This window comes from Pleurodeles waltl, chromosome 9 (assembly GCF_031143425.1).
Source record: "Pleurodeles waltl isolate 20211129_DDA chromosome 9, aPleWal1.hap1.20221129, whole genome shotgun sequence".
Classification (NCBI taxonomy): domain Eukaryota; kingdom Metazoa; phylum Chordata; class Amphibia; order Caudata; family Salamandridae; genus Pleurodeles; species Pleurodeles waltl.
Window position 1 is genome coordinate 994,870,687 of NC_090448.1, and position 18,083 is coordinate 994,888,769.

The 18,083-nt window shown below is 46.9% G+C and overlaps 1 protein-coding gene across 1 annotated transcript in view; it reads left to right on the forward strand.

Moving 5' to 3' along the window:
• ATG14 (autophagy related 14) overlaps window positions 1–18,083 on the forward strand; it is a 188,446-nt gene that overhangs the window by 106,023 nt on the left and 64,340 nt on the right. Inside the window, exon 4 of the mRNA XM_069208533.1 lies at window positions 5,180–5,261. Coding sequence (XP_069064634.1) covers window positions 5,180–5,261 — 82 coding nt within the window. The remainder of the gene's footprint in view (window positions 1–5,179; window positions 5,262–18,083) is intronic.

Here is an 18,083-nt window from a genome sequence, read left to right on the forward strand (position 1 = left end):
ATGGCTGGGTCCAAAACCAGGATGCTTGTTTCTGGTCCAAGGAGTGTCTGGCTTGGCAGTTCCAGCTGGACTGTTTCCATGGGGAGCAGGATCAAGACTGATTTGCATATGGCTGGGCCCAAACTGTGGGGTGGTGTGGTTGGCAAAAAAATTATGGATTAAATCTGGATCATTGTGATTGGATGTGAATTTTTGCATTGTTCAGCATTCCATCGATCATCTGTTCTTTTTGCTTTTGGATGCTTGTTTAGGGTCACAGAGGAAAGTAATGGCTTGAGCAAAGCAATAGCCATCTGTGTGGCATGGTTGGGCTGGGTTGGGGTGTAAGATGATTATGTCTTGATCTGGTTTATGAGCTAGTTTTTTTTTGTTTTTTGTTTATAACTCTGTTTTTATTGACTTTAAAAAACATAACCATCAAAAACATTACAGTGCAGTGCGAATCAATGCAAAGGATAACAGAATCTTCTTCTTTTGTTCCTTTTGATCAGATTCCTGTAGAACTCCACTGCCCACCCAAAAAGGATCTACCTGAGACCAAATCTTACATATCTTAAGAATCCCGTAGACGCAAACTCACCACAGTTGTTCTTCGCTCCTTTAAGCAAGACAAAGAGCACTTAATCAGTCATCCTCATCCGTGCTACCCTCTGTACTTACCTCTTCCACACTGGAGAACTGATCCAGTAATGTCCCCATGCAATTAGATCTGTAAGTGCCCCCTCCCCTCTCCGTGTCATGCGCATATGTTGTTCTTCGGCAGCACCCCACTCCATCAAATCTCGAATCCAGCAAGAGACGAAAGGGCACCGGGAGCTCATCCAACCAATGACCACCCTGCATTTGGCCAACACCAAGGCCAGTTGTGTGAGTTTGTATGGGATATTCCTACCCCGCGGCCTCCTCACCACTCCTAGAAGGCATGTCACAGGCGATACTTCTAGCCCCAGTCCCGTTACCTCCTCTACTCTACCTACTACCTCCTGCCAGTATTGGTGCACCATCTGACAGGACCAGGCCTAGTGGAGAAAGGAAGCATCCAACAGGCTACATCTAGGACAACTTCCCTCCCCCTTGCTGGATCAGTCTTATAGAGCTGGTCAGGTGTGATGTATGTTCTGTGCACAAAGTTGAAGTGTAATAGTTTGAACCTGTGATTGCAGGACACCGTACGCACCAGCAATAACACCATAGCCCAGTCCGCATCCTCCACAGATTCTCCAAATTCACGCTCCCATGCCCTGTGCGCAACTCGTAGGACCCAGTTGATCCTCCCAAAGGGCCTTATAAAACCGAATGATTTTATGGGTCTCCTCACCCCAATTCAATAGTCCATTCAACAACGACGATGCCTGAGGAGCCAGCGGAAACCCACACCAGATCTCCCTAGCCGCACTCTCCATTTTGGCATATTGCAAGAACTGACCTGGGCCCAGTCCGAACGTATCCCGAGCATCCGGGAATGAGATAAACTCTCCATTGGGGTATAAATCTCCCACCACTTCGCATCCTCCCAGTCTCCAACCTTCCATTGACATTAAGATATCCGTATCCCTGAAGGGAGCGAAGTCCCAGATTTTTATTTCTCTATCAAACGGGGCACGTTTGAGAACTTTCTTGACCTCCCATATCCAGGCAGTGGTTCTAACCAGATATGGCACATCTGACTCGGACTGGCCACCCGATATCAGTAAATGTGCCAGCGTCTTCCCACCCAACAATTCTACAAACAGTTTCTTCTCCCAGCTGTCCGATTCAGTCATCAAATGCGCAGCATGCTGTAGGTGCGCTGCATAGTAGTAATATCCAATGTTAGGGATTGCCAATCCTCCCTCTTCCAACTCCCTCCGCAGCGTTGACAATGCCACCCTGCCACGCCACCCAGCCCATACCAACAAAATCAGCAAACTGTCCAGTCGATTTAAAAAGTCAAGCAGGCAGTGAGTTCTGAACCAGATAAAGACACCTTGGCACAAATACCATCTTGGCTACATCCGCCCTCCCCAATACCAAGAGAGGTAGTCAATTCAAGAATAGTACCAAACGCTCAAGACGGGACACTACTCATTCCACATTATTCTTTTCATGGGCTGCCACGGTGTGAGTTACTCAAATACCCAAATATCTAAAGCTTTCAAGCTCCGCTCAGATTCCCACCCTCGGTAGCCCCTCCTGGGGGGCACCACAGAGAGAACCCAACAGGAACAGGAGTGACTTTTTCCTAGTCACTTGAAGACCGGACATCGCTCCAAAAGCCTCCAACAGCTGCAACAACACAGGCACCGAAACACCGGGTTCAAGAAGGTGCACAAGTGCATCATCCGCATATAGAGAGACAGTATGTGTGGTCTGCCTCACTCAGATACCCCAAGGTTCCAGCTCCTATCCAGATCACCAATGGCTCCACAGCCAAGGCAAAGAGAAGCGGGAAAGCGGACAGCCCTGCCTAGTTCCCATGCTTTTGAGAGCTCCCTCCCTCCCCCCATTCCAACACGTGTTACGGGGGCAGTATATAGCAGCTCCACCCATGCACAAAAATGTGAGCCAAACCCCTCAGCACTGCTAGTAGATTGTCCCATTACACCGTGTCGAAGGCCTTTTCCAGGTCCAGTGACACCAGCGCTAGCTCATCTTTCCCACTCAGTCTCATGCAGCACATGTACCAAGCGACGTAAATTATAGGTCGTGCTATGACCCGGAATGAAACCACATTGATCTTCATGCACCAACCTCCGTAGCCAATTTTTGCAAAGGATGTTCACATCACTATTCAACATAGTAAGCGGGCGGTAAGAGGAGGAATCACCAGTATCCCCCCCCCAGGTTTAAGCATTAAACAGACAGTGCCCCGGTGCATGGTTTCCGGAAGGATACCACGCTGTCGCACCTCCTCAAACACCGCCAACAATACCTCCAGCAGAAGTAGGGGAAATGCTTGATATAGCTCAATCGGGAACCCGTCACCCCCGCGACCTAGATTTCATCATTGCCTACACCGCCTCGCTCACCTCCTCAACTGTTATTGCATTATCAAGAGCCTCCCTACCTTCTGGTTCTAGGCACAGAAGCCGCATGAGCTGTAGAAACCCTGCCAACTCATCATTATGGATTACCATACCAGCCTGCGATACTCGCTGCAGATGCTCCACCAATACCTTAAGTATATCCTTGCGCTTGGTAATCATCTTTCCTTTTGCATTCCTAATATACAATGTGGGGGGATTCTCCACTTCTCTTTTTTTGGATCCACACCAATAATTTGCCTGATTTATGCCCCTCCCTATGCAAGCTCTGTCTATATGCTCGAAGTGTTACCTTGCTTAATGTGTCCCAGTAGTTCACCATCTTGTACAGCCGGAGCTGTTCCCTCTCAGTCTCCCATGTAAGTGGTGTCTGACACTGCAAATCCGCCAACTTGTCCTCCTACTCAGTAAATTATTGTTCCATTTGTTTATGCACCCCAAGCGGTACCAATGCACACCCCCCTCACAACCGCCTTCAGTGCTTCCCATTCCATACCTCTAGAATCCGTAGTGAACCAGTTTAGGTCCAAATAGTCCTTGACAGCCACCGCCACCTTATCACTACACCCAGCATCTTCCATAAAGCCGACAGGCATCCTCCAACTAAGTGTTCGCTCAGTATTATCGGGTCCCCACCGCAGCTGCATCAACACAGGTGTATGATCAGATAGAAACCTGCCCAGATGACTAACGTCCAAAACCTGTGAGTTCAGGCCACCCAAGAGAAACCAATCAAGCCGACTGTGTGTTGTGTGTCTTAGAAAGACACGTATACTCCCTGGCATCCCGATATAGTACCCTCCATGCATCCCATAGCCCTAAATTGTGCATTACCTCAGCGAGGGATCTCGTCATCAGTGGTTTGGTCCCCAATCTAGATGGGAGACGATCCTTTTCGCCATCCAAGATAGTTATAATCGCCCACCCATATGAGAGGCGCATCCATCCCATCCCCTATAATCTCAGGGATACCGTCATAAAAGGAATGATCATCCACATTAGGTGCCTAAAAATTGAGTATGGTGAGGGGCTCCCAGTCTAAAATGCCTTGCATGAGGACAATTCTCCCCTCAACATTCACCTCACTGTATACATGAGTGAAGGGGACCCCAGTGTGATCCATATCGTCACACCTCTCGCGTAAGAGGAGATAGACAAGGAGAACATCTGACCCTGCCCATTTCTTTGCTAACTTTTGAGTTTCCTCCTCCGTAATATGCATTTCCTGGAGACAGGCGATATGAACCTTATGACGCTTCAAAAAGGAACGCACCCTATACCGTGTAGTGTAATTCTTCAGCCCCCTGACATTCCACGTCCGTATATTAATCTGCCGCCCCATACCAAATAAGATTTCACCTTCCGTCCCACTTGCCATCCACCCCTTTCCTCCCTACCAGAGAGATGAAGCAGAGTGAGAGCCCATTCCATCTCCTGCACACACACATGCACTGCTATTGTAAATTGCAAACATTTGCACACCTGACCAACATAACAACCCAACTCCCCAGTACCCACCCCGGATGAAGTTCATTAGCTAGTTGCCTGAGAATGTGTTTTTTTTGTTAGTGCTGTTGGGAGTTACGGAGTTAGTTGTTTTTGGCATACTTGCCCCATAATAGAGCCAATAGTATCCCTTTGGGCAGCGTAAATGGCAGTGTTTTGTTTTGGTGATTTTTAGCTGTTTTTTTCCCCCAATGATTGCACAAACGTTGCATGTTAGCTTTTATAAAGGATTTTCTGTGGAGTCTCTCCAAGTGTATTATGTGTAAGGGGGAGGGATCTAAAAGGTATACCTGTGTTGTCAAAGGTGAAGTTATTTAGTTGGACCACTAGTATGCATTTATTTTAAGCCAGTACGCCTAGTATAGGCTAACTGTGGAGGTTTGGTGACTGAACATCATGTAAGAGGGCTTCTTAAGAAGGTCCAGATAGGCAATCCTTTACTCTGGCTTTTTCATGTAATGAAAAAATGTAACAAAGTTTCACGGACACTATTTCATATATCTAGACACATTGGAGATATTCAGGAAAATCAATTTAATAACTACACACACTTGAAGTCTTTAATGGCGTCTTATAGTTTTCTTATTTTGCTTTTGTATAGTGTGCCGACCTCTCATGGCAGTGTATAATTTCCACTCATTCTTTTTCAGAAATGGAAGATCATGTCTTGCCAGATGAGGATTGAGCAGTTAAAGGAAACAATATGTAACGGAAGTGAAGCAATAACAAAAGGTAGGGGGTGAAATGTCCTGCTGAACACATTAGTTGCTTGAAACCCAGTGTGATTGAAGTTGTGATCTCTCTAGAGAAACCTACAAATTAGAAGGCATTGCACTTTGCCCAAACGTGGGCACTTGAAAATGAAACAATGTAGGTATCAACTTAGAGCAGCATTTCCTAAATATTTAGGCTATCGTTTATCCAATTAATCATATCTAGACCTCATCTAACATAATTATTCTTGCCTGATATGAGTAGTGTTCTCTGATAACCCTGTTTCATCCAGATGTCCAATATTTTGGAATCCGTAGGTCTGAGACCACAATTTGATTAGAGTGTGCCTAAAGTGCTACATTACTAGTGGGAGCTTTCATTTAAATCCTACGTCCACTTAACTTCATCTTATTATCCTTATTTCTACTCAGTGACTGTAGGAAGCTACCTATCTATGTAGTGTACCAGTGTTAGGAGACACTATGCAGATAGTCTAGGCGACCCTTATTGGTTTACAGAGGTTAAAAGTAATTATCCCAAATGCTTTTTTGTGGTAGTGTGGTTGAACAGTTTAGGCTTATCAGAGTATAGTGTTGGACATTTATTGTGCATACAGAGCCTGTAAGTGAGACACACACTCAATAAAGAAATCCAACACCAATTTATAAAAATAACAATTTTTTTTTATTATATGAATTTAGATTCCAAGATCATCATAATCGGGTAAGTACTTTTCGAGTTATCAGTTTTTAGGTCACAATAAAATTCACTTCTACTGTGGTCTTGAAGGGGTCATGTTATCCTGTGGGGAATAAACATATACTGTATAGTGTCACTTAGCAACAACTTACAGGGCTTTTCTCATGGACTTAAGGTGAGTATGGGGCAGGGTCCAAGGCAGCACCAACAGGTCGCCTCAGGTGGCTTTGGGACATCTGGGTGCAGAGGTGCATTTCGGCATTGGGTGCCCCGTTCACCACAATGACAAATGGTCCTACGGAAAAGAGGCTTCAAGCAGGGACTGGGGGGTGGGGAGGCTAGTCCAGCTGAACTCAAGGGGGGGCTCAGGTTTTGAGGGTCTTGGGCACGTAGGGGCACTGTGGGTCTACTCAAACTGGGGCTGGGGAGCTCATGTGCAGTGGTGCTTTGTCTGGTGGGTCGTGCTGCTGAAGACTCTTGCTGTTTTCTGTTCCTGCAGAAAGAGGCTGCAGGTGGCGACAGGGAAACCAGTCTGGTCAAACCCCATGGGTGGACTCAGCTTTTGAGGATCTCAGAACCCCATTGGCACCGTCACCTCCCTCGACTCGAACTGTGGGGCTCGGGTGCAGGGGTGCTTTGAGGTGTGTGGCCATGGCAGTCAAATACTCACTCTGTCTTGGTGATCTGAGAAGAGGGGAAACAGGGCATTGAGGCCACTTTTGGTGCTGATCAGTAGGTCTGCCTTAGTGCTGTTAGAGTCCGGATTGGATCACCAACAAACCTTGGTTGCTGCAAGGGGTCCAGTACCCCGGGTATAGGTGTAGGGAGAGTCTGGGAGGAGTCAGCATCTCAGGACTTCAGGGCAATGGCGGGGCTGGCCTCCTGAGCTCTAAACAGTGTTCTCTTGACTCATTGCTTCCTCAGCAGGCCCGATGGCCAACGAGACAAAGTACCAGACTTTGTGAGCAGTGCCTACAGATGCAGGGGAGCAGCTCCTTTGCTTCAAGGGAGATCCTTCCCGGTTGTTGAGGTGATAGGCAGTCCTTCAAGGGTTTTGGAGAAGATGTCCAGCTCTTTGCACAGCCTGTCCCAGTGATGGTCGAAGTGCAAGCAGCGTGTCAAGGTTTGTACCAATCTTTGGTGCAGGTTTTAAGTTTTTGCTCCCTTCGGTCCTTTTTTTTCTTCGCCTGCTCCCAGTTATCGAAACTGATTTCCTTGTGTCAGGGGGAGGGGCACCGAAAAAAACGAATTTAGGGGTGTTAAGTGGAGTGAAGGGTAATAGCCAATGGGATCCTGACCCTTTTGCTCACTGCGCCCCATATATGGCCACTTAATATGGGGAGTGGGCATAACTCTGTCCCATACTTCCTAATTTCACCACACCCAAGATGGTGAAAATGTTCTTTTCATGTTCACTTCAGGTAGCCCACCCTAGGCGTGTGACTAGCCTGACAGTGTAAGACGCCTCCTGTGTATCGAATTTCCCACCTATCCTTGTGCCAAATGGGCCTCAGGACAAGGGGTTGCCTATCCCAGGTCTGGGGAAAGCTGGGGTCGCATATCAACGGTGTCAGGGACTTTTGAAGTACATGGCCTCGATATGCAGATTTACTAACCATCATACTGGAGGAGTGATATACATATAACCCATGCAATGTCTTTGGATGGCACACAGGAGTGTGCCATGTCATGTTTTCAAACAAGGTTTGCACCATGTCACAGCCTGCAATGGCAATCTGTGTGTAATTTGTGTAGGAGTCCCTTAGAGTGATATAAGACATGCTGCAACACTCGGGGACACTCTTTAATACCTATGCCCTAGTTACTAGGGGTACCATTTACTAGAGACTTACAGGGTTGCTAAAGTCTATGCCAGTTGGGGTACAGTTTTCTACACAGACATTGACCTTAAACACTACTCTGTTTTTGCAGATCAAGTGTTGGTTGCTTTTAATGTGTTCTTTCGATTTTGCAGTTAAGAATTTTAAGTTAACCAATTTAATTTACTGATCATAAGAAAAACCTTTCAAGCTGGGCTGTCACTCTTTGTTAGTCTCTTGATGTGGTGAGCGCAGACACCTCCTTTGTGCCTGCTTATGTTTTTTTGGAGATCTGTTTTTTTGACTTGCCTCAGCTTTGTGATGGTAAATAAATGTTACTGAAAGTTTTGCATTTGCTTAAGTTGACCTAGTCTGTCTTGTGAAGGTGAAGGCTTCTCCTAGCTGCTAACTATTTGAGGGAGTAGAGTATATCACTTACTGCGACCCCATTTTTTCAATATTCTAAACCATTTTTAAACTATTCTGTATTTTAAGGCCAGAGTTAGAAAAAATATTTGTTATTAAAAAGTTTATATTTGTTTTAAACTCAACTTCTTAAAAACATAAAGGAGTGTCTGTATTAACCGTGAACTTGTTGAAAAATGCAGAGAAATCATTTACTGACAACAAAATCAGGATCAGCTTCTCAATTTAAAGAGTTTTGCAGCAACTAGCTAGATTAAGATAAATTAGATGTAAAAATCACAACAGTATAACAAGGATGGAAATACTGATAAGAATCATAGTGCAGGAATTTAATACAGTGGTTAAAGGGTGTTAGGAGAGATGCAGCATCTGCGAAAGGAGGGGGGTAAACCGATGGGAAGTAGCTCATGGCCATTGATCACTTGTGTAGAAATCATAGAGATCCGTATGCTGGTGGTGTAAATGGGTTTGTAAGGAAATGCCTCCTTCGCATGGTTACCCCCTAACTTTTTGCCTTTGCTGATGCTAAGTTTTGATTGAAAATGTGCTGGGACCCTGCTAACCAGGCCCCAGCACCAGTGTTCTTTCCCTCAACTGTACCTTTGCTTCCACAATTGGCACAGCCCTGGCGCTCAGATAAGTCCCTTGTAACTGGTACCCCTGGTACCAAGGGCCCTGATGCCAGGGAAGGTCTCAAAGGGCTGCTGCATGTCTTATGCCACCCTGGGGACTCCTCACTCAGCACATACACACTGCCTCACAGCTTGTGTGTACTGGTGGGGAGAAAAAGACTAAGGGCCTGATTACAACTTTGGAGGAGGTGTTAATCCGTCCCAAATGTGACGGATATACCACCAGCCGTATTACGAGTTCCATAGGATATAATGGACTCGTAATACGGCTGGTGGTATATCCATCACTTTACCGTCACTTTTGGGACGGATTAACACCTCCTCCAAAGTTGTAATCAGGCCCTAAGTCGACATGGCACTCCCCTCAGAGTGCCATGCCAACCTCACACTGCCTGTGGCATAGGTAAGTCACCCCCCTAGCAGGCCTTACAGCCCCAAGGCAGGGTGCACTATACCACAGGTGAGGGCAAATGTGCATGAGCACTATGCCCCTACAGTGTCTAAGCAAAACCTTAGACATTGTAAGTGCAGGGTAGCCATAAGAGTATATGGTCTGGGAGTTTGTCAAACACAAACTCCACAGTTCCATAATGGCTACACTGAAATCTGGGAAGTTTGGTATCAAACTTCTCAGCACAATAAGTGCACACTGATGCCAGCTTGCTATTTTTTGTAACATGCACCCAGAGGGCATCCTAGAGATGCCCCCTAAATACCAATCCGACTACTAGTGTTAGGCTGACCAGTTCCTGCCAGCCTGCCACAAACCAGACGAGTTGCTGGCCACATGGGAAGAGTACCTTTGTCACTCTGTGGCCAGGAACAAAGCCTGTACTGGGTGGAGGTGCTTCTCACCTCCCCCTGCAGGAACTGTAACACCTGGCGGTGAGCCTCAAAGGCTCACCGCTTTTGTTACAGCGCCCCAGGGCATCCCAGCTAGTGGAGATGCCCGACCCTCCGGCCACTGCCCCCACTTTTGGTGGCAAGGCTGGAGGAGATAATGAGAAAAACAAGGAGGGGTCACCCACCAGTCAGGACGGCCCCTAAGGTGCCCTGACCTGAGGTGACCCCTGCCTTTAGAAATCCTCCATCTTAGTTTTGGAGGATTCCCCCAATAGGATTAGGGATGTGCCCCTCTCCCTACAGGGAGGAGGCACAAAGAGGGTGTAGCCACCCTACAGGACAGTAGCCATTGGCTACTGCCCTCCCAGACCTAAACACACCCCTAAATTTAGTATTTAGGGGCAACCCAGAACCCAGGAAATCAGATTCCTGCAACCTGAACTACAAAGGAGGACTGCTGACCTACAAGCCTGCAGAGTTGACGGACGACGACAACTGCTTTGACCCCAGCCCTACCGGCCTGTCGAAAACCTGCAACTAGCGACGCATCCAACAGGGACCAGCGACCTCTGAAGCCTCAGAGAACTGCCCTGACCCCCAGGACCAAGAAACTCCCGTGAGCAGCTGCCCTGCTCAACAACCTACAACAAACTTGCAACTTTTCTTCAACTTTAAAAACTTCACTCTTCCCGCCGGAAAGGTGAGACTTCCCACTCTGCACCCAACGCCCCCGGCTCGAGATGCAGAGAACAAACACTACAGGGAGGACTCCCCGGCGACTGCAACCCTGTGAGTAGCCCGTGACGACCCCCCTGGACCCCCACAGCAATGCCTGCAGAGAGAATCCAGAGACTCCCCCTGACCGCAACTGCCTGTAACAAGGGACCCGACTCCTGGACCAAGCACTGCACCCACAACCTGCAGGACCTGAAGGAACCGAACCTCAGTGTAGGAGTGACCCCAGGCGTCCCTCTGCCTAGCCCAGGTGGTGGCTGGCCCGAGAAGCCCCCTCTGTGCCTGCCTGCACCCCCCAGAGTGACCCCCGGGTCCCACCATTAATTTCTATCACAAACCCGACGCCTGCTTTGCACACTGCACCCCGCCACCCCTGTGCCACTGAGGGTGTGCTTTTTGTGCCTACTTGTGCCCCAAACCCCCACCCCCACCCCAAGTGCTCTACAAAACCCCCCTGGTCTGCCCCTGAGGACGCAGGTACTTACCTGCAGGCGGACCGGAACCAGAGCAGTCCTGTTCTCATAGGCGCCTATGTGTTTTAGGCACCACTTTGACCTCTGCACCTGACCGGCCCTGAGCTGCTGGTGTGGTAACTTTGGGGTTGCCCTGAACCCCCAACGGTGGGAAGTCTATGCCCCGGAACTGAGACTTATAAGTGTCTTACTTACCTCACAATCTAACCTTTACTTACCTCCCCCAGGAACTGTTGATTTTTGCACTGTGTCCAATTTTAAAATAGCTTATTGCCATTTTAACAAAGACTATATATGATATTGCTTTAATTCAAAGTTCCTAACTTACTTGTGTGAAGTACCTTGCATTTTATGTGTTTACTTCAAATCTTGAATCTGTGGTTCTTAAAATAAACTAAGACAATATGTTTTTCTATATAAAAACCTATTAGTATGGAGTAAGTCTTTGAGTGCATGTTCCTCTTTTATTGCCTGTGTGTGTACAACAAATGCTTAACACTACCCTCTGATAAGCCAACTGCTTGACCACACTACCACAAAATAGAGCATTGGAATTATCTAATTTTGCCAGTCTTACCTCTAAGGGGAACCTTTGGACTCTGTGCACACTATTTCTTACTTTGAAATAGTGTATATACAGAGCCAACTTCCTACAGGGTTGGACAGGGGATAAGGCATATTGGGCCACCCAATACAAGGAGGGGCGCAAGGCCGAGGGAGTAGGCATCAGCAGAGAGCAAGAAGGCATGGGAAAAGGTGATTGAATCTGTACTAGATAATAAAGGTGAGGGAATGATTTTGAAAACAAATGGGAGACGTACAGTAGATCGGGTGAGGCCACAAGGTGTATAGTAAAAGTGGCATAGTATTACAGATGAATGAAGGAAGTTTGGTAGACCAAGAAATCCAACCTACAATGAACTATCTGCGTTCAAGGGAATGGTACAGGAAGGGCACATCATTAGTCCTCATTGATTTACTCGGAGTATATACGTGCAGTATCCATCCCACAGTTCTCTCAGAATAGTAGAACATCTGAGGGATGAGGTAGGAGGAAAGCATTAAAAAGCAATTCAGTAGCTAACTAGATTCACTAATTGACATCTAACATTCAGGATCCAGTATGGAGTCTGAGTCAGTATGCAGAAAATGGCCTCTGATAATATTGAAGAATGAGAGTTGACCATTCAGTTTGTAGAACAGTCATGCATGATAACATCTCCTATCAAACCTTTCACACATTCTTTCAGTGATGTCTGTATTTGATTTTCGTATAGTGCACAGTTAGGCCACACCTAGGGAAATGGCATACCGTGTACATCAGGATGGGATCCTGCTTGTGATGTCAGAAACATTATGCATAAATGCTAATTGTGCTGAAGTTTTGTCCACATAACTTTATCTTGTATCTGGTCCTAATATGTGCCCAAGTTCAGACAGGGCCAACTTTAAAAGTACAGTGTTGCATTGTGGTTGGGTAAATCTCCAGCAAAAAGAGATTGGTGTGAGATTTAGACTAATTTGGCAGCAGTGGAGGCTAATGTTAGTCAATTCATTCCTGCCACTTCTGATATAGTAGGCTTGTAGAGAAAATCCTCTTACAACCATATCGTGTGGAGAGCATTTCCCAAAACTTTGCCCATGTCTTGAGATAAGCCAAAACAAAAGATTTAAGTCGAATCCAGGGCATGAGCCAGAGTTGCCTTTAAAGCAGTTTAAGAGCTGAAGGTGTACCTTTAATGATGCAATCACAGCAAGTTATACTCCATTTGCTGCTCTTCAGAACTTGAGATTTGAACCTACATCCTGTGTAGAATGTATGCCTTGTTTTTTTATTAAGCAGACTAGTGGAGAGTAGGCCTACAACAAGGAGTCCTGAGATGTAAATGTGGCTCTCATGTGCAGTGGTCTAGGAATTTTCTCAGGTTTTTAGGACAATCTGTCTTCTCAGAACAATGAGTGTAATACTGACTAGCTGAACTCTAGTCCATTGTCTCTTAAGAAATATAGTCCTCCCATTGAAGATGATTTTTCCAAATGTACAGCATTGACAGTTAGTTGATTTACACCATCCACTAGAATTAATTCATTTATTTCTCTAAACCAATGGAATGTAATTGAAGCAGCTTGAAATCTAATAACCTGAATCTTGAACTTAGTCTTTACCTTTACTTAACACTGTCCCTGTTGGGGAATGTGACCATGCAAGATGATTGACAGGACGCGCTTCTATGTGGCTCTGTGGCCACCCCGAATCCTGTATAATCCTGCACCTAGCCACAGCTCTGGTGTTCGAGAGCAGACAGGGCTGTATTCTCTTCCCTGCTGCTAACCTGTGGGCTGTTTCCAGGCCTTCAGAGCTGCTCGGGTAGTGTGGATTCCCCTACAGAGAGACAGATCTCATTGCGGGGAGTACTGAGGCCTGCTTGAGTCCATTGGGAGCTTCGCTGTTGGGGACGGCCAGCCTGCTATGATTTGGAGGCCTCACTGGGACGCACCACCGTTTGGAGCAGGGTTGACCAGTGTGGTAGGCCATGGGCAGGCTCAGCCTCCTCTGCTCCCTCTCCCTGGATGGTGCATATGAGAGGGGTTGGTCCCCCGGCCTTGGTTTGGAGACTGATGCCCTGAGGAACCCTGGCGATCTGGATGCTGACGTGGGCCCAAGCATTGGATGTCAAGGCATGGCGCCTGCATAACAGCGGGGAGCCTGACATGGTGATGGACAATGCACAGGAGGTAATCCCTTTATATATTGGGAGACCGTACTTGTGGGGCAACTTCCTGACTGGAAGTTGGGGGGGCAGTCTGATGTCCCTGGAACTGTGAGACCTGGACATTTGGTGGCTGCTATCAAGCTGGGGCCTATTGAGACCTGCATCATGGATATTGGGCATAGAGTGAGCTATCGTATGGTCATTGGGGGTCAGTAGAGCATACCGGGCACTGGACTGGTTAAGACTCTTATCGCCTGGGGGGGGGGCGTCTCACCCTTGGATAGCACCCCCTTCAGACTTTGCATTGCGGTTCTTTGTCCTGCGCAGTGCCTGGGGTCCCGAAGGGCTTGAAGCCGGGGTGCCTGGTCAGTGTTTGGAGGTGGTGGGGGGTTCTGCTGCAGACAGGCATCACCTAACCCTGAGCGACTGATTCTTGGGGGGCAGCTGCAGGGAATGAGGATTGCTGCCTTACTATGTGGGGAGAAATAGACAACCAGGCCCCACTCATGGGAACACAATGGAGCAATATACCATGCCAATGCCATCTATGTTGCAACAGACACGTCAGGGCGCTGGTTTTGGCGATCTGGCTATGGTTATCTAAGCGGAGGAGCCCTTGCTGGCAGAAATTCTGGCAGCTATTCAGGGCTCCTGAGTAGCGCTGGAGGGCAAAATCAAGAAGGTGACTATCAAGGTGAACCTCTCCGTGCTGGTCTGCAGATACTATCAGATAGGTCCGTGCTGTGGAGGGGGACAATCGTGGAGCCGCAGTCGGAGGTTGCTTCGCTCAGGCAACAGATGACAACAGTTACCTCTAAGACTGAGCAGGGCAGAAGATGCGGAGGGGAGATCCCGCCACAAAAATGTACTCTTGTTGGGATTTCCCGAGTGGCCTGAGGGAGTGGCAGTGGAGAGTTTTGTGGAACACTGGATAAAAGACCCGCTGCAGCCCACTGGATTGTCACCATTTTTTACCATTGAAAGGGCACACCACCCAGGCCCTTGATGCTGTGAGTCACCATAGAACTTAATTACAAGGATGGGGACTGTTTTCTACATGCAGCCTGAGAAACTAATAATAATCACTTTGAGAACCATAAGATTTCCAATTATCCAGATTACACAGACAAGGTGCAAGGCAGCCATTAGAACTTAATCGTAGTCAGGGGCAAATTGTGCATGATGGGCCTCTGATACATGTTGCCGTTCCCGGCCAGATTACAGGTGATCTTGGTGGGGGGCAAGTCTCACTTTTTGACTCACCGGAGGTCGTGTGGAGATGGCTAGAGCATTGGTTCCCAATCTGTGGTCTGGGGGCCCTTCGGGCCTGCGAAGCCTTCTCAGGGGGTCCATGCAGGGTATGCTGGATCACAGTGATATTACTCCCCTAAACACCTAGAGTCCCAAAATTGATGATCAACAGTTCTACTTCATGATGCAAAGATTGCTTGATGACAGTGTGAGTTCCCCTTTGGTATGGGTGGGGGACCTTAAATGTCTTCTAGATTTGGGATCGACACCCCCACGGTTGGGCATGAAACCGCAGGTGAAAGAGTCCCTTGACCAAGTCATGCAGAATATGGGGTTAATTGATTGTTCGTACCCTTCACCCACAAAACCAACGGCTATACGTCATTCCATGATGCACAACACCTACAGTCGTTTGGATAGTATTCTTACTGCATACGGGACCTGGGGTCATTGCAGAGGGTTGATCACCTGGGGAGCTACCTGTCTTCATGCCCCAGTGTTACTTCCCCTGAGTTTGGGGAGAGTTGCTTGCGCTGTGCATCAATGGCACATGCCCCCATATCTCCCGACAGACATGACTTGTAGTGAGATGTTGGGGGGGAGGGGGAGGGGGTGGAGGTCTGACAGTGCCAAGATGGGATCTAGGGTTCCAAGGACACCAGTGCCACAGATTTAGGGGCTCTCAAGTCTGTTCTTAGAGGGACCTGTATTGGGATGACTTGTGGGGTTTGGTGGCATTTTGTAGCAGACATTGGGAGTAGTGAGCAGACTTTAATTTGGCTTCATGAGGCTAAGGCAGGTTCTGCCATGGTGAGTGGAGAGATTCTGCGCACTCACTGGGAATTAGAGATTGTGGGACACCCTAGATAGACGTACACCAGGGCTCGAAAAATCTACTCGACTGCTCACATTGGTGAGTTTTATTTTATGAGGTCGAGCTGTTTTTCGATTCCGCTGGACCCTACTGGCAAGTGGACAAAGAACAGGTGTTCTCTTCAGTCACAAACTGAATTATCAATTAAGATGTCTTTAAATCTTATTCTTGTCAAATTTTCTCTGTGTTCAGCGACAGAGGTCAAACGTTAGTTTGTCTTGTTGCAATGAAAATACTTTTCCTTGTAACTGCAGATTTCCAGGATTTTATAAGGTGAACTGTCTGACCTATGTGAAGTGAAAGGTTTTTAGTATCATCTTTTTCCTAACACACAACACTTATATAACTCAACTTTACAAACATTTCAAAATATATTTCAGTAGCTGTGAAAGACCATTTTTTGTACTTGTGATGAAAATTATATTTTAATAGGATGAAAAATAGTCTGAACACTTTACTTGTTGATGTGCAAATGATAAATGTTTTCTGAAACCCAACTTTCACAGATTATTGTTAATACGTTTTATAGTTTTATCAGTAAAGCTGCAAGTTAGTGGGAAGGTTTTTGGACATTTCTTGGAAATTTACTGTCTGTAAATGACAGTGCGCTACCACATCATGCTTTAGTGATATATTTATTAAAAGTGAGTGTTTAAACATAAACTGAGAAACAGTGCTGCCCTGATGGCAAAGCTATTAGTAAACTAAGAGGCAAGTCATTCATGGATCACGTGTACCCTATATGTGGGCTAGATTTATTATACATGGAGCAAAGGTTTAGTGTATTTAATCAAACAAAAGAGGGTTTACAGCAGAAATGCTGAACTCGCATTTTTGAAGGTGCACTCATATGTGAGAATGAAGAAGGGGGTGACTGTAAAATACAATATTTGCCTAGGATCACACAATTTGAGACCTGTTTCCGGGTCAAGTATATTACAATTAGGTCGAGTAGATTATTCAAGCTACTCGACCTGCATGTCTGGTAACATTTTTATGATTTTACGAGACCTGTAGGTCTGGTAACATTTTTATGATTTTACCAGACCTGTACACTTAAGTCCTACCTCCAGTGCCAGGGAAGGTGACAAATCTGGGCGTTTATTGGCTTGGCTACTGAAGTGTGAGCGGGAAATCCTGCCAATTCTCAAACTTAGGGACAGAGAGCAGCAGATGGTGATGCTACCTAATGACATACTTTCTACCCTGGTAACCCATTTTCAGAGGGTATACTGAGCAGACCGTGAGACCCATCCCAACACGATAGAGGCGGTTTTTGATAGACTGACATTGGCTTGCCATGACAGTGCACAAGACTTGGACAAGGAACTCGCACTAGAAGAGCTTAGATCTGTACTCTGGGATCTGAAAAGTGCCAAGGCTCCAGGGACAGATGATTTTCCTACAGAGTTTTATCAGGCCTATTCAGACATTTTGGGGGTAAAATTGTTGGAAACCATCTTGGAGGCATGGAGACTTGGTATCCTTCCTGACTATGTGAGAGGGGGTAATTTGTCTTATGTTGAAACCTGGAGGAGACCCTGAGGATCCCTCATTCTATAGACTGCTCACTATGATCAATTCTGATGTGAAAATTATTTGTAAGGTGTTGGCGAAGCAGCTGCAGAATTTCATTCATGGTCTGATCCACTATGACCAATCTGGGTTTATGCCCTCCCGCAGCACGGCCCACAACCTGACACATCTCACTCACGTTTTAAATGAAACTGCTGCATTAGATCAAGAGATGGCACTCCTATCACTTGACATTGAAAAGGCGTTCAACACATTTGGGTGTGGTTATCTCAAGTCGGTGCTCAGGGAGATGGGAATTGGTCCGGTCTTCCAGGAGTGGCTTCGGATTCACTGCATGATACCTACAGCCTGGGTCAGGGTTGGGGGAGAAGTATCAGATGCTTGCGCTGTGGAAAGGGGGCACCCAGCAGGAATGTCCCCTCTCGCTACTCCTATTCACTTTGGCTATTCAGTCCCCTGCTATTCTGTTGAGGAGGGAGCTGGAGCCCTGGGAAATCCGGGTGGGTGACTCGACACACATTGTTCTTATTGTACGCAGATGATACATTGGTATATGCTCATACATCTACAGAGGCGCTACTTGTGCTGGTGGTCCATCTAGAGAGTTTTGAAAGGGTGGCTGGCTTATGAGTAAAGATCAGGAAAATGCTGCTGTACCCTCTTGGGTAGCTGGTTATGTTGCTGATGGGTTAATTGCCAGATTTGGCCATCAGATGGGAGTGGAAAAGCTTTCGTACCTTGGTATTATGGTCACTATGATGGCAGAGCATCATTGGTGCATCAACATAGACAGGGTGGTGCAGGGGCCCACCAGGTCAGTTGAATTTTGGAACACTC